This window comes from Lissotriton helveticus, chromosome 1_2, assembly GCF_964261635.1.
Source record: "Lissotriton helveticus chromosome 1_2, aLisHel1.1, whole genome shotgun sequence".
Taxonomy (NCBI): Eukaryota; Metazoa; Chordata; class Amphibia; order Caudata; family Salamandridae; genus Lissotriton; species Lissotriton helveticus.
In genome coordinates, this window is record NC_136058.1 from 95718653 (window position 1) to 95740410 (window position 21758).

General features: G+C 43.6%; 1 protein-coding gene across 2 annotated transcripts in view; it reads right to left on the reverse strand.

Moving 5' to 3' along the window:
- UBE2U (ubiquitin conjugating enzyme E2 U) overlaps nt 1-21758 on the reverse strand; it is a 357359-nt gene that overhangs the window by 244907 nt on the left and 90694 nt on the right. For both annotated transcript variants that reach the window (XM_078669184.1, XM_078669191.1), the window contains exon 4: nt 2976-3068. In XM_078669184.1, coding sequence (XP_078525310.1) covers nt 2976-3068 — 93 coding nt within the window. The remainder of the gene's footprint in view (nt 1-2975; nt 3069-21758) is intronic.

The following is a 21758-nucleotide window of genomic DNA, read 5'->3' on the forward strand; positions in this document are numbered from 1 at the left end:
CAACTCACCCCACCCCCTTCAGATCCCACCCCTCCAACTAACTACCTTAACTCCTGGAACCCAGTCACCATTGAAGACACCATTCGCCTCATGAACTCAATCCACTCTGGCTCACCTTCTGACCCCTGTCCCCACTACATCTTCAACAAAGCTGACTCCATCATCGCCCCCCAACTCCGCGACGTCATCAACTGCTCCTTCAACTCCGCCACCTTTCCAGAAATATGGAAACACGAAGAACTCAGCGCCCTTCTGAAAAAACCAACAGCAGACCCCTCAGAACTGAAAAACTACCGACCCATTTCCCTCCTCCCTTTCCCGGCCAAAGTCATCGAGAAAGCCGTCAATAGCCAACTCGCAGCCTTCCTTGAATCCAACAACTCCCTGGATCCCTCACAGCACGGCTTTCGAGCCAAACACAGCACCGAAACCGCCCTCATTGCGGCGACCGACGACATCCGAGCACTCCTAGACAACGGTGAAACAGTGGCCCTCATTCTACTCGACCTCTCCGCCGCCTTCGACACTGTCTGTCATAACACCCTCATACAACGCCTCAACAACATCGGCATTCAAGGTAAAGCCTTGGACTGGATCATCTCGTTCCTAGCCGGAAGAACCCAGAGAGTCCGACTCCCCCCTTTCTACTCAAAGCCCACCGAAGTCATCTGCGGCGTACCTCAAGGCTCCTCACTCAGTCCCACCCTCTTCAACGTCTACATGAGTCCCCTCGCCTCCATCGCACGTCAACACAACCTCAACATCATCTCCTACGCCGACGACACCCAGCTAATCCTTTCCCTCACCAAAGACCCCAACACCGCCAAAAACAACCTTCACGAAGGTATGAAAGAAGTAGCCGAATGGATGAAACAGAGCCGCTTAAAACTCAACTCAGACAAAACGGAGGTGCTCATCCTAGGATCCTCCCCCTCAGCTTGGGATGACTCCTGGTGGCCTTCCGCTTTGGGATCAGCGCCCACACCCACAAACCATGCACGTAACCTTGGCTTCATTCTAGACTCCTCTCTATCAATGTCCAGACAAGTCAACGCCGTATCGTCCTCCTGCTTCAACGTCCTTCGCATTCTCAAAAAGATCTTCCGCTGGGTCCCCCTCGAAACAAGGAAAACTGTCACCCATGCACTGGTCACGAGTCGACTTGACTATGGCAACACACTCTACGCCGGAATTACAACAAAATTGCAGAAAAAGCTCCAGCGCATCCAAAACGCATCAGCGAGACTCATATTAGACCTCCCGCGCCAAGAGCACATCACCGGTCACCTAAAAAACCTCCACTGGCTTCCCGTCAACAAAAGAATTACTTTCCGCCTTCTTACCCACGCACACAAGGCCCTTTATAAGCTAGGACCCGAATGCCTCAACACTCGACTGTCCTTCTACTATCCCACCCGCCAACTAAGATCATCCAATCAAGCCCTCGCCGCAGTCCCGCGCATCCGAAAAACCACCATGGGTGGCAGATCCTTCTCCTTCCTGGCTGCCAAGACCTGGAACTCACTCCCCACCCACCTCCGCCTTACTCAGAATCACATCTCCTTCAGAAAGGAACTGAAAACATGGCTATTCGACAAACAATGAACCCCTCCCTCTAGCGCCTTGAGACCCTCTGGGTGAGTAGTGCGCTTTATAAATACCTGAACTTGAACTTATTTGCTTTTTACCTATAGTTCCTCTTTATGGGGAAATATTTCACTGTGAAATTCTAGTATGCTCTTTATTCTCCCCCGTCTTTTAGTCTCTCCATACTAAGTTTAAATTCTGAAACTGCTGCCTAGTATGTTCCTTGTTCTTACCTCCCTTTAGATTCACAAATGGTTGGTTTTATTTACTTCCTTTATGGATACGTGCTCTTTGTAATTCTGGTTATCGATTGCTTGCTCGTTGTAAACCTCATGTTTTCTGAGCTTGATGAATTTTAGATAAAGGTTTTCAAAACTTCTTGAGTTTGTGGTTATTATAAAGTACAAATAGAATATATAAAGTATAAGTATTTTGGTATCTGCCTTTCTTTTACAGCTAGCTCCCTGATCCATTGTGATCTTAGGTACCCGTAACGGTGGAATGGTAAGTCGGGTACACTGGAAATAAATAGGAAGGAACAAGGGTTACTGGTAGTAGTGTGTATGGTCGCCCGATTAATGAATAGTGTATTATTGAATTTTATGGGCCCGATACGTATATGGTAAAATTGTTGGTCGGGTGACCTGCGCGCTCTATCATTCCTACCACAGTAAGGACTTTGCATTAGTTTGCAGAAAAGAGAATCAAAGGACTGGTACCAGTTTAAATAACTATTTTCTTGCGTGAAATTTTAGCAAACTTGCACAGCAGTGGAGAGTAAGCTTTGACATTCTCACTTCTGGATGGAATGGAGGTTTAAAGCCCCTAATGATTTAACGTAAATCTAGCCACAGGTAATTGTGACTAGATATATTGCATATTGTAGCTTAGTTATCAAATTAATTTTAAGAATCCTTGATTCAAGTGAGATGATACATAAAACAAGTCCGCGATATATTAAAGTTTTTTTTATTTTGGACCAGGGTGTTGGTGTATAGAAAACGTTAACCAACAGCCATATTTAACATGACCTTTAAAAAAAAACAATAGTTTGAAGATGTAAGCTCATAAAATGATTTTGCCCCAACACTTTACGCAAAAGAGAAGTGTTACTAAATTCCTAAATTCCGTATGTTATTTTCTGAACACTCACCTTTAATGTATTCACTTCAGCTACAATGAACGTAACTAGTAACACACATATTGACAAATCTAGATTTAAAAAATTCTATTGGAGACACAAAAGGAACTTTATTGTTCTTAACCTATCCCCTCATCAATTTGTTGTACTGAACATTAAATGTTAATATATCAGTGTTAGTTTAAAGCTAACAAGTATATGTCTAAATTTCGATACAGATCAATTATTGGCATAACATTTTGCTTACCATTTGGATGAAATGGAATCGTGTTGAAAGTAATTGTTGGGGGGATCTTGTTATATCTTTCAGTGTACTTCATTGAAAGTTGAAGAATGGCATCTAATGGAGAAAAAATGTTCAGCGAAAATAGGTAAAGTTCCTCACTCTATTAACTCTAGTATTCTTACACAAAACGTTTCCTCCATTTTTATAACTCAAATACAATAGAGTAAAACAAATAGAAAGGTTACTTATCAGTAACAAAGGTTTTGCAGCTTGCAATGTTTATATGGAATGACCCAAATATTGCCCTTTCTGTACTTATCAGTAACAAAGGTTTTGCAGCTTGCAATGTCTACATAGAATGACCTAAATAGTGCCCGTTCTGCTTTTGATGGAGTTGCAGTACTTTTTGTATTTTAAACTTTTTGCAATCAGAAAGCCTCTAGCATCATTAAGAATGTGAAGACATCAACCCACCACAGTGTCCATAATGGTTGCCTTCAAGAAGCAATAGCAAGAAGGTATCACTCATCATTCAAATGCTGAGGACGGGAAGGGGGTATTGTGAAGAAATTCATTATGCCCAACCTCAAGAAATTGCTTTAGACATGAATAGTTGTATACTCGCTAGCATGGCATCCTGTAAAGCCAAAATAGATTCCCCAGCAATGAACAAACTATGTGAAAAGACTTAAGGGCAATGTCCACTATCCTGAATTACTTCGCCCACTTGGAAATCAGCTCTGGAATCTGAATGCAAGCAATAGATGTACAATAAATGTAAAACACATTTAGAAATATTTGCAGTCATCATATTTAATCCCTGACAATCAACACTTTGTTTGTATGAAGACAAATTTTCTTCTGCTAATGCAGCTTTACGCAAACAATTTCTGAATTAATGATTCAAATCACAGTAATTGAGTGCAAGATTTAAAAAAAATTATCACAATACTACTCTTTGTGCCAATCAGGCAAATGTTATGCACTGTAGAATCAGTAGATCTAGAAATGAAATCTGAGGACAGGTTGTTTGAATAACTAAAAACACTCAGGACATGTTAGAAACATAATTTATTTCTTAAAGTTTCTATGAAACCTGGATAAAGGCAGGTCAATATATAGATGGTTAAATTTACCACCCCTTCTAGAATAAATCACACACTTATTAAGAACTATTTTCAAGTATCTGCTTTTAGTGGCACAATTCTGAAGAGTCTCATAGACACAGACATAAGATGTTTGAGAAGAGTAATCTCCCCCATCTGAAAAGATAGCCTTAGAGCAGTGCTTAATTTGTAAAAAATGAAGTGCAGGTGCTCAAAGGTTTTTCGGAGACCACACCCTCTTTCCCGACTCCACCCACTTCTCCACTGGCGCCACCCACATGTTCTATTGATTCCACCCACAAACTCAACTGGCACTGCTGAAAGCCAGATGTAATACTGGATCTGAATTTCAGCAAGGGAGCTCGGCTCAAGTAAGTTTTTGATAGGAGTTTCCCCCGCCCTGCGAAAAAATATCATATAGTACACTTGAATGAGCCATGTATCACTTCCAGTGGCCAAATGGTTGAGTATTCTGGGAAAGCGATTAATTTATCAATTGTGTTTGTTACTATTACTCCCTGAGCAATATAGGTACATTTATTAAAATTCAAAACAGTAAAAAACATAGAACTTAACTGCCGTTTCAAAATGTAGTTCTGTATCACAGACAAGACAGAGATGACAAAAGAGGCACACATTTTCTATATGCACTGGGTTTCTCAAAATTCACTTGATCATCAAAATACTGAAGGAAACATTTTTGAACCTCGATTTTCCAAATGTTAGACGTCTGGAGGTTTCATTTCTAGATTATGCAGATACTCTTTGAATATTTTCCTTAAATTTATGGTCATTCGAATCCTGAATCTGAAATCAAGATGAATTCCAGAATTCATAAACTCAGTTTAAGGGTCCTCTCAACAAAGCACCAACAGCACCAATTATCCAACTGCTTTTTTGCTTATTTCTCATACTTGGAATTTAAACCTGCACATATACTACCACTCTTGGACACATATTCAAAATGTTCTAACATGCCACAGAGCATGCAAAATACCTTCCCAACTGGACATTTTGGATCATGCCACATTAGATAAAGCAAATGTATTCACAGCCTTTTTTCCTCTGGCAATGTATGTTCTTTGAAAGAGCAAATATTTTCTGAAGTGGCAGATTCATGCATGTTAACAAACAATAAAAGTGATATAATTTTATACTGCATAATACATCAATCCCACTCTTTGTATGTAATTTTCAAACGCACAGACAGTGGTAAACTTTCTAAGCACTCAACACTGCCACACACAAATCTATAGCCTCAGCCAACTGTTGGTCCCTCTAAAATAACTGTGAGTCAGGTAGGCACAAAAATCAAAATATGTTTCTCTGGCTATATTCCTCTGCCCTTTTAGTCATGAATTATAGCACAGCATCATCCAGTGATAAATGTTTACAAACATCTTGTTTCACAACATCTAGGCATAAGGCATGCTTATTTCCCTTGAGGGATTACATTTTGCACATTGTCACCTATGTTACCCAACGGTGTACCACAGCACAGTGTACTCGGTACATATTACTGGGCCTGGTCAGCGAAAATAAGTGCCTCAGTCCACCACCACCTGCTATCATATGAGTAGATTCAGCACTTATTGTATCACAAGTTACCTCCAGTGCGCACAGAAATGTGTTGCTTTAACACTATAGTTAATGCTTAGAGCTCCGAGTCCACAAATGTAAAGAAACACTTCCTGAATCAAGCGTTAGTAAACTAAGGAAGAGAACATTTCTAATTGCAAAGTAAGGCTGGTAATTAATAAACACACATTAGCTTCTTCAACAAATGTGAACTGCTCCAGTATGCAAAATACTTAAAACGGAAATATTTTAGGAAGATTTTAGAAACAGAGCCAGAGCCGAACTTCTCTCTCTGACAAGACCGTGGTTGATGACTCCCATTAAGAAGGAGGCTACATATTTTTTTGCTCACCATGCCATTTCAGTTTGGACCCAGCCATATGCAAATCAGTCTTGACCCTGTGCCTTAAGGAAACAGCCCAGCCCGAACTGCCAAGCCAGGTCTTCCCTGGACTGGAAACAAGCATCCTAGGACCGGTTTCGGGGTTTCACCCCTCTTCAGCCAGGATAGCTTGATTCAAGTGGTATGGAGAGCATGGGACCCACGTCTGGGCATACCCGTCCCACTCGGGGTGACAAATGCAAAAACAACAGTTGATGGACAGAATGCAGAACAATGTCATACATTCACCCCAGTACAGAGATCTGGGCCTAAATCCATAGTTTTTTAGCTCACCATGCCATTCCAGTTTGGACCCAGCCATATGCAAATCAGTCTTGGCCCTGGAAAGTCCGAAAGAGTGCACAACCAGGCAAAACCTTTCGAGATGAGCCGATTCCACTGGATACTTTTCTTATATTTTACTATACACTCATAATTCCAAAAATTATAACATTAGAAAGGGCGCTGTGTGCAACCATACAACAGAATTATTGGCTCTGTGCACCCAGGCCCTTTGTCCTCACGAGTCAAATGCAAAAGCATTGAAGCCCTTTCATGAAGCTGCAGTTCAGCTCTTTGTAGAATTTATAGTATTAACTCTCAGCTCAGGGTTTCAATGCTTTTGCATGTGACTCGTGAGGGACATCTAGTAACGACTATTGGAACTGCAGATTGATGTAATAATTTCAATGCTTTTGCATTTGACTCGTGAGGGACATCTAGTAACGACTAGTGGAACTGCAGCTTGATTCAATGCTTTTGCATTTGACTCGTGAGGGACACCTAGTAACGACGAGTTGAACTGCAGCTCTTTGTAGAATTATTTTGATATCAGATACTGTAATATTCACTGCCCGCTGCTAATCTTGTACCATAATGCTTTGCAGGGCCTTGGGTTGGGATTATATTTTTGCCCATAATAACTGTGCTTGAGGTGGTCCTAAGAAGATGGGACCATCACTGATCGTTCAGCAAGATGTGCTCTTTATTTTCAAGGCATCGGCTCGGTTCTTTACCTAGGTTAGGGATTATCCCAAAATCATCACCTCTCTCACTGCTTGCTAAATTATCACTTTCACTTTTGTGAAATGACTATATGCATTTTAGCATGTAAAGACAGAGATACTTGTTATTTTACCAAAAATATATGAGGTCTCCGTTGCCGATGACTCCCATTCAGAAGGAGGCTACATATTTGTTTGTTAAACTTTGTGGAGTTCGGCGTAGTAGTACTCCGCCAACTATTCTCACCGTAAACTGAGCAGAGTCTGGAGTCTATTAAAGAATTGCTGACAAATTACCAGGGAACCTAATTCTAGCATTCTGGTCTACAGAAACTATGCTGTTAAGTTGATTGATGGTATGTATATATGCAGGATCTCTCTCCATCTACATATAACTTGGCGTTTCTACTTTGCAGGCATATGTCCAGGCAGGCACGCAAACGCCTATTGGGCTCAAAGGCTTCAGCCCACTGCACCCGTCGTGTGTGGCAGCCCAGGCTGGGGCAGCATCCCGGGCACACACACAGCCACGCCCGAGTTCTTCATAGGTCTTTAAAAGACCATTTGCGTGTTAATGAGGTTTTGTTGTTTTTTTACCCCTTGTTAGGATCCCTGCATCTCCACTCTGCCAATGGCTGGAAGAATTAGCCCCACCGCCGAAATTTTTCCTTAACGCCCACCCCGAAATTTGGCTCTAGTTGCGCCTCTGTGTCCATGTTGTTTCAACCAGATAAAGCATATTGCTGAAGTGCTATGTGATAAAAAGGGAGAGTTTTAACTTGTTCTGCTCCATAAAATAGAGCATTACAGAGGAGGGGCTTTGCTGTACTTGACACGTGCTCTATATACAAGAACTTTTCCAATAGAAGATTAAGTCATGTTCTATGTGCTTTATTCTTTATTATTAAGAAAAACTGCCAGTTATAGAGGGAATTCAGAATCAAAGCTATAGTTCATAACTTAATGGTGAGTGTTTCCCAATTGTTTCTTCACTGTAAATCCTGAATGCACTGTGTCTTCAGGGTAGTACTATTTACATCATGTGCTTTTAGATTCCTCAAACATTTAAGTCCTGAAATGAATGACTTCAAATAAATCATGTGTATACCCTGGAATCAAAGGGCCATGCTGAAAAACTCCTCAGACTCTAAAGAGACCAATAAAAAAGATGTCAAAAACAATAAACACTATCTCTAACAATAGTAGTCAGCTCTTCTAAGGGGCTACAGCAGAACTCCCAGTACTTTGCTAGTCTTGGGTGAAAGATATCTCAATATGTGTAGGTTTGCAGTATAGTGAAGGGATACTTTAAGACTTCTTCAGTGTGTTACCACTAATCAAAAATGATGATAACATGGCTATCACAGTTGTGTCAACTTTGTATACTTTTCCCAAGAAGTGCACATTGACCAGAAGAAAATCATCAATGACTCAGTAAGAAAACAAAATATCCAAATTATCTAAGCAAGTACAAGAAAGTGAACAGTTAAAAGGAATAATGTAATGTTATGTTGATATGCAAACTGTAAGTGAGCAATCCATCTAAATGTTATCTTCATTTCGGTCCATCAGTCAATATCCATACTGCAATGCTATATTGTCAGCTGACAGCTTACAAAAGTTTAGATTTCATACTGTACACCACTTTCACTACAAAATGCATTTATCTTAAGAAATTGTGTCCCTAATGCCACCACAAATGCGCCCAAACATAACACACGGTTCACTGGTTCTCATAATTCAGTACATAAGATAGCCTTAGTAGCACTGCCATAAACAAAAAGAGTTAATGTCAATAGTTGATTGCAAGAACAGAGAGCATAGTTATCAAAGTCACCATGTGTGCACATAGCCAATACATGCAACTAAAACATAAATCGAATGTGGCCATAGCTGTCTTTATGTGTACAGTAGAGGGTTCTGATTTAAGAGATTTCGTCAAGGATTTTCAAGAGGTTCATAAAACATTAATATATGTATAATGTTTTCATCCTCTAAGCCACGCAATTGATAGTTTCTTGGACGATGTGTATTCATATTGTGTAAGCTGCATAAATCTAAACATTAGGAAATGGCTTTTAACCCTGCTATGTTCATACTTGGATAATGCTGGAGCAACACTACAGCATAAGAATTTTGAACATGAAAGTACAATCAAGAGAGTAGCAGACTTTTCCCCATGCTTTCATAAGAGAACATTTACGTCCCTCTTTTCAAAATCTTTTTAAACAAAAGAGCGGCGCAAAACAGGTGTCCTGTCAGTGTTTTTTCAAATTATATTAACCTATCATTGACATCCGGTATATGTTTTGATTATTTTGGAAGAAAGGCAACAGTCATCCAATGGCGTCACTGTAGGGTGGCGGGCGTGTGGGTGGCGGTAGGACGGTGGACCGCCCGGGTTGGCACATGTTTTGGGGGTGGCGGCTTCCCTCTTTGCACTTACCTGCAGCCGTTGCGGGGTGGCAAATGCAGGATTCTGCAGCACCCCCCCACCCCCACAGGTCTAGCTACTCAGCTGGAGTCATCCTTAACTGCATAACAGTGGATAGTTCCTAAATCATTATGATTTAGTTAATGGAGCATACACAAAGCTGTTATAGTATATAAAAAAAGATATGTGATTGGGTGTTTGACTTCTTATTTTGTTTAATATGTTATGTAAAGTGTACCGAATCAAACAGTTCATTATCACTGTGCTAAAACAACGCATTCCCTTAAACATGCAGTAGGATTAACAGAGTCGCATCAACTCTCCGATGGTCAGGCACTGGCAAAGACTTAACTCTCCAGGGCTCTGGCGAGAGGGCTCACACACGTATATTTCTCCTTGTTCACGAGGGAACACACAGGGCTGTGTTCAGCCTATCATAGCATACAGGCTGTGTCCTACTCATCAGGGGACACTCAGGTCTTAACTATGGAACACAGGGAGCGCCTAAACACTCACTGCCACATTATGCATTATGCTCATGGTTGTTACCAGGATACACAGAATACCTTATCAGCCTAACCTGGTGTGCAATGAGCATCAATACCCCACACAGTGCACACAAACTGGTTCCTGTTCCCTAAGAGCAGCAACGACTCCACATGGTACCTACACATACTAAGCACAGTACACATTATGGTCGCAGTAACCAGAATCACTCATACACCAGAATCACACATACACCATGAGTGTAAAAAAGATGCTAAATTCAACCTTGTGACCTGTACTATAAAAAACGGAAACTGTACCTATATCTGCTGCAGCGGCATGCCAAGGCGTGGACATGCAATATCAATAATGTTAAAGGATTAACACAATTTTACTAAATGAGGATCACAAGCACACACAATAGCGTATTTTGATGACAGATTGAAGGATTTCTGGCACAATGTACAACTCAAACTCCAAAGCAGATAGCAGATGAGGCAGGTCGTGGAAAGGGCCTGACAGCAAGGTCACCTCCAGTTTACCAATGTATTGAGGATCTGATTCTGAAGGAAGAACTGAATTCTGGCAAAGTGGAACACTCCAGGAACATGTGGGAACCAGGGTACAGCCGCTGACAGGACCACCATGATGACTGCACAGTGCTTTGCTCTCAGCAGAAGGGGTGGGGCAGCTTACAATAAAAAGACAGCCTAGGTAAGGAAATGAGACTTCAAACACCTCGAGGAGTATGTGGCATGCAATGGCATATGGAGCCCTGCCTGACTCATGACAAAGAATCAGGGAGCAATGCTTTAAGTGGGCCGGAACAGTCAGGTGCGGAGTACCTGCACTGCTTCATTTTGAGAGGGAGAGTCCCTGCAGGGCATCGGTACTATGTATTGGAGAGTACCACCACATCTCAGAAGCATGCGCAGCTGAATGACTCACACAGAACTCATATGTAACAACAAATACTGGATATGAACAGTAGAATTACTATAATTCATGCAGTGATAGCAAGACAACAATGTAAGTCCTGTGTACACAGCAGATTTATTGGTTATTATAGAACCTTTCTGAGAAGTAAAAATATAAACACAGAATGTGCAGAGTGATTCCCATATGCAAAAAACCCACAAACAAACTTGTGAGTGAACAAACGTAGGAGGCTTTAGGTATGTTGGTGAACAAACAACTAAATAGTTCTACTCCATTAAATCAGGCCGTCGTTACCTGTTGGTATATCATTTACTAGCAGCCCGTCCCGACGTTGCCGGGTACGAAATAGAATGTGTGTAATGTGTGTATTTGGCAAGGGCAATTTATTTTAAAATCTCGCAGTAGACGACATTTTTTGTTTCATTAGAATAGGGACAGAGAAGGCCCAGCTGCAGCCCTGGTTGATGTTAGCAGGCGCGTGTAATTGGTGTAGTGATCCGCCGCTTGAGCCAGGCTACAGCCCTGGTTGATGGTAGCAGGCGCGTGTAATGTCGTTGAATGAGAGAGTTATCAGCCGCAGGTAAATCAGTTTAATGAGAGAGTTGAGTGACAGCGAGTAGGAGAGGCTGCAGTAATTGTCCCCGCAGACACGCTCATTTGCGTGTTCCCCTGCTTGAGGCCCAGATGCAGGCCTGTTTGATGTTATCAGGCGCGTGTAATTAGTGTACTGATCCGCCCCCTGAGCCCGGCTAGAGCCCTGGTTGATGGCAGCAGGCGCGTGTAATTTCGTTGAATGAGAGAGTTCAGTAACAGCGCGCAGGAGAGGCTGCAGTAACGTTACTTACCAGGCCTCCAGGTGAACGTGTTTGTCACGCCCCCCAGCACACGGCCACAGCAGACGATCTTCTGATTAATGTACGACCCACATGGCATGAAGGGCGGAACGTAGCACACGGCCCCAGCGTTTCTCACGCCCCCAGCGTGCCCCTTGAAGGGGCGCAATTGCGTTCACATGGCATGAAGGCCGGACACACGCCCCCAGTGTTACTCACGGCCCTAGCATGTCACGCCCCCAGCGTACCCCTTGATGCTGCGCAGCAACGTAATTGGCACTTGTATGTACGACTCACATGGCATGAAGGGCGGACACACGCCCCCAGCATTTGTCACGCTCCCAGCGTTTGTCACGCCCCCAGCACACGCCCAGAGCCCACGATGTGATGGCCGTACCACACGCCCCCAGCGTTAGTCACGCCCACAGCACAACGCAGACACGCCCATAAGGGACTACTTTGCTGGCACGGTTCTTTTACATTTTAAATGTATGGAGGAGTTGGGCTAAGGCGCTCGACCTCGGACCTGGGGATCTGGGTTCGAGTCTTGGTAACGACGCCAAACATCCTGTGATTCTGGGCAAATCACTTAATATCCCCGTACCTAACAAAAATGAATTTGTGTCCTCATGTAACGTAACTGGTGCTATGTAAAGTGCTCTGATACCTGATTCAGTTCGAGTCAAGTTCACGCTATATAAAACTCTGCAACAAAAAAAAATGGTGGCCGTCTGCATAGCCTATGTCCTTCTGCTGCAACTGCCCTTTCCAACGCTGTACTGGGTGTTGTGATTGGTGCTGTGGTTACTGAGATTACCCGCCTCAAAGGTTTGGGCTCTCTCTTTATAATATTAGTATGGATGACATGACAATCAGTTTGTTTGCATTGAGTGTCGACAGCGTTTCAACCCTCTCTAAGGATACAATGGCCTATTCAGAATTTAGGATGGCCTGGTGGACCTGAATGACAATAGAAGGGCAAGGAACCTACCGCAGCGCGGAGGCAGTATACTGGATAACATTAGACAAACTACATACTACTTTATGAATCCAAGAAGCAGGAAGTGCAATGCAGCATGCAGGTGAAGGAACTCACACCAGTGTGTGAGCACACAATATGAAAACTCACGGATTAGAGAACCTACCAGCTCGAGGGAATAAAAAGCAGATGCTTGAGTGTTTACAGCCCTATAATCCTTAAGACAGCGAGGGTGTATCCATGCCGCCTGGTCACCACCTCTCATTGTAGGGTGTTCTGTGAGGTTTACTGCGGCCCTACTCATTCCCATTGTGACCCCAGAGCCCGAGTGCTCCTCCCACGGGTAAGACAGCCACTTTCCTTATTGATGAACCGCTTTCATGATGATATGTGTATAAATACTTTCAGATGTGCTTTTTATTGATACTGTGTGCTTACACACTGGTGTGAATTTTATCATGTGCCTGGATTCATTTCTGGAGAGCAGTATGTATTTTGTCTTATTGTATCCACTATCCACAGCTCCCCAGAAGGTTCCTTGCCCTTATTTTGTACTCTGCATTATTTCGGGTCCCCCGGGCCATTCTAAATTCTGAAGAGGCCCTTATATCCCCAGAAGGGGTGAGACGACGTCGACACATAATGCAAACAAACCGCCTGTCATTTATTTCATAAGTGATATAACAACAGGAAATGACGGTCGTGCTGCAATGGAATAAAAATATGCAGTTGTTTGCTTACCAACATTGGGGTCACGCTGCACAATCTGTTTTTATATTTGTACATCTCAGAAAAGTTCTATTATAACAAATACATCTGTTGTTTACACTGGAACCTACAGTGCAAAGATAACTATTGGGTTGTTATCACTGCATGAAATTCAGTCATTTTACCATTCATATCCAGTATTTTTGTGTTATAAATGAGCTCTGTGTGAGCCATTGGGTTTCGTATGCAGATTGATTAGCCAGATTCTCTTGTTTGTCAAGGATACTTCTCAGAAGCAAGCAGGCACTCTGGTATTTAGTTCCTGAACTTCTATTTCTCTATTTCAAGCACTGTAAAGGAGAGAGGAGTGACACACCATAGGGAGACCCCTACAACAGTAACAAAGGAGGCTGCTTGTTGAGAAGGGGGCAAACTCCTTCAGGGTCACTGTTCCCTGAAACAGAACCACGGCAACACAATAGAGAACGAGGGGCCTTAGTGCAGGACTCGGGGTAACACCATTCAAACAGTGCTTGATACCATTCCAAAAGTCTGCACTGCAGTAATCTGGCATAGCACTCTTTGTCGATTTAGGAGTGACTGCACTTGTCTGATGTTTCTCTTTCTTTCTTTCACACTTCCAGGCTCAACATTTCTACAGATTTCAACAAAAAAGCAAGAAAGGAATAATTAAATATTGATGGGAGTAGAAAGGTGGGTTTGCCAGGACTTCTGGGTCACCTGAGGCAAAAGCCTAGTTTGCACGGTGACAGTTTGGGGTCCTTCCACCATTAATGACTGGAGCCATTCTGTGTCCGAATAGAATTGTTCTTTGGATAGCAGCAGACTGTTGACCCTACATCGCAAGCAACCACTGGTGAACCTTAACATTTTGAACAGGTGCGGCACCAAGGCCAAAGTCGGAAAGGCAGGCCTGTGTGCAAAACCTTTTCAAGTTTATTGGTTTGTAGCACTACAAGTAACACTACAAGCAGCAATCAACACAACTTTCCACATTTTTTTAAGTTAACCCTTTAGGTTTTTTGCATGTTTTTCACATTTTTTCCATCTTAGATCATTGCAAATCGTCTACCTCCAGGGATTGTCAGCGGGGATAACTAACATCAATCGTCTACCTCCAGGGATTGTCAGCGGGGATAACTAACATCAAAACACTTTCCTACTAAAATAATCTGTCAAAGTACGTGGAAAAAAGCACCTGTCCAAAGGCTCTAACTGTTAACACAATTTAATCATAAAACGCACGTAAAGAAAGGCATGTTTATTTTGACAAGTGCTATTTACAATAAGTATACCAGGCCTCTTGCTTTTGTCATAACATTTCATAATAAACAGACCAAATGCATGGCATCTAACAAAACCTTTCTCACTGAACCAACCAGGCAGTGTCTTGCTTATGAGCTAAAGAACGATGATTGATTCAACCCTGATCTGTGACTGGGGGTGAGTGTCTGAAAAGTTTCAGCGCTCTGTCCATCATCTCCTTGTGTTTGCTTTGTTCACCCTAAGTTAGCTGGGTATACCAAGATGTGGGTCTCTTGCTCACTTTGCCACTGGAATCAAGCTAGCCTGGCTGATGAGGGCTGTTAGCCTGAAACCGGTCCCAGGATGCTTGTTTCCGGTCCAGGGAAGACATGGCTTGGCAGTTCGGGCTGGACTGTTCCCATAAGGCACAGGGTCAAAACTGATTTGCATATAGCTGTGTCTGAACTGGGGTGGCTAAGTGAGCTAAAGAACGATGACAGATTCAACCAAGATCTTTGACTTCGGGTGAGTATCTGAAAAGTTTCAGCGCTCCGTCTATCAACTCCTTGTGTTTGCTTTGTTCGCCCTAAGTTGGCAGGGTATGCCCTGACATGGGTCCCTTGCTCACTGCAACTGGAATCAAGCTAGCCTGGCTGATGAGGGCTGTTAGCCCAAAACCGGTCCCAGGATGCTTGTTTCCGGTCCAGGGAAGACATGGCTTGGCAGTTCGGTCTGGACTGTTCCCAAGAGGCACAGGGTCAAGACTGATTTGCATATAGCTGTGTCTGAACTGGGGTGGCGAAGTGAGCTAAAGAACGATGATGGATTCAACCCAGATCTGTGACTGGGGTGAGTGTGTGAACAGTCTCAGCCCTCCGTCCATTATCTCCTTGTGTTTGCTTAGCTTATGAGTGTGGCATATTTATATAAAGTATGTCCTAGATGTGAAACTAAACTTAAATATTCTGTAATAAAGACTGCATTGAAAATCTGCACAGAGGCCACAGCATAGTGGCATTGACCTTCCATTTCCCCAGAAGGGCATAACCTTCCTTATCAACAGAATCATCACCAGAACAGCTATGGCTAAGTGGGAAGTTGGAAACAAGGAGGCACAGTATTTAATCCTTAATTACCCCTTTGGCAAAATTGTGTGGCCTTGGACAGTTGCTTCCTTCCTTAGTTGCCAGAATGGTGGGAAAGTTTCAGCCCTTGATACAAGCACTGGGGTGCTGTAGTCATGGTACTCATTTATCAGACTATCACACTTTGTGCAAATTACACACCCACTGTTCCTGTCCTCAGGTCCGACTTTATTGTTGGGGTGCCATGTGCAACAATGTTTATTGCACCCCACCCACCAATAGCCTCCTTCTCCACGCATTTGCTCATTATCACCCTGCGGTCCTGCCTCTCATTTCTGCTTAGCCCGTCTCTCAGTTTTTTTTTTAATAGAGCTACCCATACCAATGTTAGGTGTCAGAGCGCTTTACATCACTTACACATTATGTAGACAATAAATCATATATGTGTGTAAATTAATGAATAGGACATGTTTCATATGACAATGAGGGCTACAAGGTGTAGGTGCCACATGTTATCCATCTGAGTAGGCATTGTAAGTTATGAGTGCTTAGTCTTTAAAAACAAAGCACATATTTCCTAAGATTTAATGCAATGCTGTGCAGTAATCAAAGTTGCTGCACTGAATTGCGTGAAAGGAAGAGAGCATAACAGCAGCATGTAATAATAATAACAACATTTCTAAAGCGCGACAGCTACCTCCAGCAGAGGTGTCCCGGCGCTTAGCTGGCCAACAAGGCGAGGGGAGCTACCAAGCTTAAAGCATTGGTTAAAAAGTAACCCTGGGCGTAGCACTTCGCTACGCCCACGGAGTGGGCGTAGTGTTGCCTACTTCGCCATTTGCGAAGTAGGCGTAGCAGGCAACACTATGCCCACTCCGTGGGCGTAGCGAAGTTGCCCGCCACCCGTCTCCCTCCCGCCCTCCCTAAATACTTAAATAATGATTTTAAAAACAATAAACACCACTTACCTTGTCTGCTGCGTCTCCGGGGCTCCCTCTGGTAACCGCGCCGCCATCATGGATAGTAATGCGCATGCGCGGCCGCCCGCGCATGCGCATTTCTCACGAGGAATTGCAAGTAAAACAAGCATTAAAATGCAATAGGTCTCGCCTTTTATTAAGTTAAAGCCATTTGCTTTGCTATACAATACCATTTGCAAAGCAAATGGCTTTAACTTAATCAAAGGCGAGACCTATTGCATTTTAAATGCTTGTTAGCTTATCTCACGCTCTTCCATTTAGCTTTTCTTAATCTGTTCGAAAGGCCAATGCACTCTCTTCCAAAATCTGGCTTCAAGCGCGGCTCTCGGGCCCCGGCGATTAACACTTGTGTCGAGGAGAGTGAGTGCAGCGGGAGCGAGAGACTGAAGAGGATGTCAATAAGGATGACGTTGTAGAGCAAGATGGTTACCGGGGCAGCGCGTGCCCTCTGCGTGAAGCAGCTGTAGGCGGCTGCCAGGTTCCCAGCGAGGCACAGGATGCAGACAATCCCATAGACAGCCGGTAGGAGGCGGTTCTGGAATTTGGCACCGACAATGCACAGCTTAGGGGACACCAGTCCAGTGTCATTGTCTGCAATGTTGCTTGCCCAGTGAGAAACGTTTGGGGCGCTGCTCCCTGTGAACCACCAAGACTCAGTCGAGAGAGTCACCGTGCTCTTCATGCTTCCAGCAACAAAGCGAACAGCAGTTCTAAGGAAAAGAGGAATTTGGTGTCTGCAGGGTTTCACCAGGAGGGGGTTAACAGGAGGAGCCAGGGTCTTTTGACAAGCACGAAAAGTCACGGGAAATTTCACAACACAGGCAAAATGAGCTGCTTTCTTAAAGCATAGCAAGATGACATTAAAGTGTGAACCTTTGAGTCATCATAAGATGCACACATTGAGGAAATATTCAGATTGTTTTGGCAATCTTGGGCAGAACTAAATGAAGAACAAGCGAAAGCGTGAGGCAAACTGAGCTGAGGGGAGAAGCGAAGAGAAGACAAGTTGTCGCACGACCTGAGAAAGAAGTAGTGCGTCCGTCTCACGCCGCGAGTAAAGCATCCTGTCAGTCCGTGTGCACATCTGGAATCCGTATTGATTCCAAAAGGCCCTTGCATCGTACATATAATACAGCTGTGTGATATACAGGTTACACGTAGTCATTTGCAGCAGAAACATTAACCCTCTATGGTATTTTATGATTATCCAAAACCATGACTAGACAAATCACTGATCTCTCCATCACTTGTATTAACCACCAAAATTATCCTGCTGTTATTATTCCCTGAAAAATGCTGGGCATTGAAAGATCTATGCAGGGTATTCCAAAACCCTGCCCCGGCACCTGGATGGGCACGGCTTCCCCTCAGCATATGCCCCCAACTCTGCTGCTTCTGAGGCCCAGCACAAAAAACACAAAGACCCGATTCAGGCAGGAGATTCACTATTTTAAAGCCAAATATAGCTTTATTTTAAGTAGGTCAGACGTAAAACTGCATGTTGCATTATAAGCCAATGGGGAAAATCCATTACCCGGATATTTTTTCAAAATCTCCCACTTCCAAGTTTGAAAATGTTGGCATGTATGCCGGCACACAATGAGCGAGGTTACAAAGAGTTGCCACCTGGCTTTTTTTTCACTGGCATCACCACTATTTTAGCAAGTATTTTTCCCCTTATCATAAGATACTTAAATCGTTAATTACAACAAAAAAGCGAATATGACTCGTTACAACATGAGTCATCACAACGCGTGCCATTAGAACGCGGTTGTTACAACGACTGCATTGTTACCAAACAAAGCCATCACTACGCAAGTCATTACATCGACTTGCAGTAGATGGCGCGCTGCATTAGAAATGTATAATTTACTATTCCAACTCCAGCCTACGTAACAGTAGGGAAGGTGTTGGAATAGTAAACTATACTATTTCTAATGTTAGCATGCCATCTACTGCAAGTCGATGTAATGACTTGCCTAGTACCAACATTGTGTGGTAACAACGCGGTCATTGTAACGAGCGTGTTGTCATGGCATCGCGATGTGATACCAGTGTTGTAGTGGCTGTTTCCCCAAAAAAGCACTTTAAAATCTGTTCTAGTGCTGCCTAAATGAGACCTGATTGATAATTAAAGTAAATAAAGACAGAAGGGCCATGATAAAAATGAAAAAAGAGGTTTTTATTTAAAGTTCTATTTTAGTATGATGCGTGTGCTTTGCAGAAATTTTAAATATGAACAAATGACGGGTGTTTATCTTTGGGAAATGTGGGAACCCTACGGCTGCTGAGCAGGTGCTTTACATTACTAGGCCTCAAGAAGGTGAAAGGAGGCATAGAGATTCACTGGCTGAGCTCACAATCCCAACTAAGGAACCTTGGGAGAAAACTTGATAGAATGGGCGGGGCGGAAGAGGCACACCGGAGGAGGCCCAGAAGAGATGAGAAAGCGCAAGATGCCTTGCTGGCTTGGAACACAATGGCGCAGGCACGGCTGGAGCAACTTAGTCAGGAGCATACCACCCCTGACCAATTGTGCGGGGAGGGTTGATTTTGGGATTCAGAAAGGCTGCCTGTTCCCTTGAACCTAAGAGATAAACATGCTTTGACGATTTACGATAACTTGGCTCAGTACAGTACACAGAACTACACCCGAACAGTCCTCTACCACTAAATGGAAGCTATAAGGGGGGTTGGTTATACCAGAACTGTTGTCTGGTAACCGTTACCATTGACTGGCCCAAAATATGTCATGGTAATTCTTTATGTGTTCTACTTCAAATGTTGCTTTGTGCAGTATTACTGTCGACTGAACTGAAGAACTGATATACTTTGCAAGTATTGGACCCTGTTATCCTGCACTCAGTTCATCTTAGTGTGCAGCACCTACATAATGTGACATAGATACTTGCCTATTTCATTACAGTATGACGTATTACGATGAAAGCTGAAACATATCCTGTTTGTAATTTGAATATGTTAATAAAAAACTATTATTAAAAAACAAAGATGGCAACCCTAGTGAGGTATCACATACGTGGACACACTGCCTGCTGCACCTCTCTGGTGAACCTCAGTCCTCTGCTGCACCCATGACACAGGAACAAAGATGACCTTGAAGAAGTTGATGGACATGGAAAGAAATGCATTTGCATCAGCCTCTTTAAGGTTGCGATGGTGCCTCCATCCCTTACTCCCACACCCTTTGCCAGTTGGAAAAGCTAATTGTGTGTGGGAGCGGAAACAAAGGGAGGAATGAGAGAGTCTCTAGCACAGGAAATGATCGTAAGAGTAAGGTTGCTTACTCTGAGGCTGCGACGCGCTTTTACAATGCGGCAGCACAACTTCAAAGAAAAGCAAACTAGCTCAGTAGTGCAGCACAGGCTGCTGGTGCTGCTCCGCTAGGGCCGCCGGTGCTGTACAAGGAACTGAGCTAGATTCCTCCATTTTGGTGCCGTCTCACAGTCTGAAGAAAATGCAGCTGTTCCAAAACATTAGCCCCGGTGACTTATGAACCCCCCAAAAGGGGAGCACACCTGACAAGGCGGGAAGGCAAAGGGGGTTGGGGGGGACAAAGAGGGCTGCCCCCCCAGGTAGGCTCCCATCTTCAAAGAGCGGAGAGCAGCACCACCATAGGAACCCGTTTTGTCCCACCCACCCACACCTAAAGGACAGCAATATCGCAGTGCTGAAGAGCAGATACAAACAGGGAGCTACGCGAAGGAGAACTACGCGGAGAACGGTTGGTACGGAGACACACCGGAGGGCGGTGTGCCATAATAGGACCAACAACCTTGGGATGCCTCACGGCTGGGTGAGCTGGCCTAAGGGCAACGCATAAGGCCACTCACTTTTGGATGCCTCACGGCTGGGTGAGGTGGCATACCGAAGAGAGGGGGGTAGCAAACGGAGATGGCGCTCGCAGCCCAGCCCCCGCCATAAGGCAGGGCACAACAAGAATCGGACAAGGTAGCGAGTCGTTGCCTAACTCTGGGGACAGACGCTACTCCCTTCATGCGCAAAGAGAGCGCAAACCCAACCGACCAAAGAGATCTACCCGAATGGGTCCAAGAGAGACTATATAACAGAAGAGAAAAGTACATACATGTTGTTTTGTATTCTGAAATAAACTGCGGCCAACAAATGACCACAACAAGGCATGCGTGTACGTTGGCTTATTTGCATGATAAGGAATACAGTATGTGGATATGTGCAGATGGGGAGGAATGGGGCAGAGTGCGGGGGTTATGCAAGTCGGGTATAGGGAGAGTATGGGAGGAGTCTGTCGGATTTCACCGGATACTTTTACATACTCAGAGACAAAATCCCTCTGTTGTGAAAGTCTTCAAAAAATAAGTTAGCTTACAAAATATTATGTTTTTCCTAACTTAGTAACCCTACCAATACACCTTCCTCTCCCTTTTCACTGCCCCTTAAACCCCTCTCATGCGCCCTGTTAGTCGTATAATGTATTTTAGCATTATATGCTAGACTGATTGTTGGAAAAGCTGAAGCTCCCTTCCCCCCAATCTTACATACCAAGCTACGCCCCTGATCTAATGATTGCAGTTGACATACGTATCTATCTACACTTGCCTCACTAGCTGGATCGACAGAGAAATGTGTGCTATCCAAATAGACCCGGGCAAAAAAATAAAAGTGGCCCCCATTAGCGAACCAGATAGCTAAAAAGTGGCCCACATTTGCATTACATTGCAATTGTGAGGACACGCTGTATGTACAGTTGCCTCTTTTCCAAAAGAAATATACAGGCCATTTGTTGCTGTTTCATGTATCTGCAAAAGCCTCGCAACGATACAAAATAGGACTGTACCCAAAAAAATGTATTCATTTGTAACATTACTTTTCTGTCTTTGTTTACTTTAATTGTTAGTAATGCATGTTTAACACAGCTGTAGAACTCATTTTGAATAGCTTTCTATTTACATTTGCTGTTTGACGTATTTAAAGACAAAGGTTAAAGATACCGGTTTATGCTGTATGGATGATTTGCAGTGAATGGG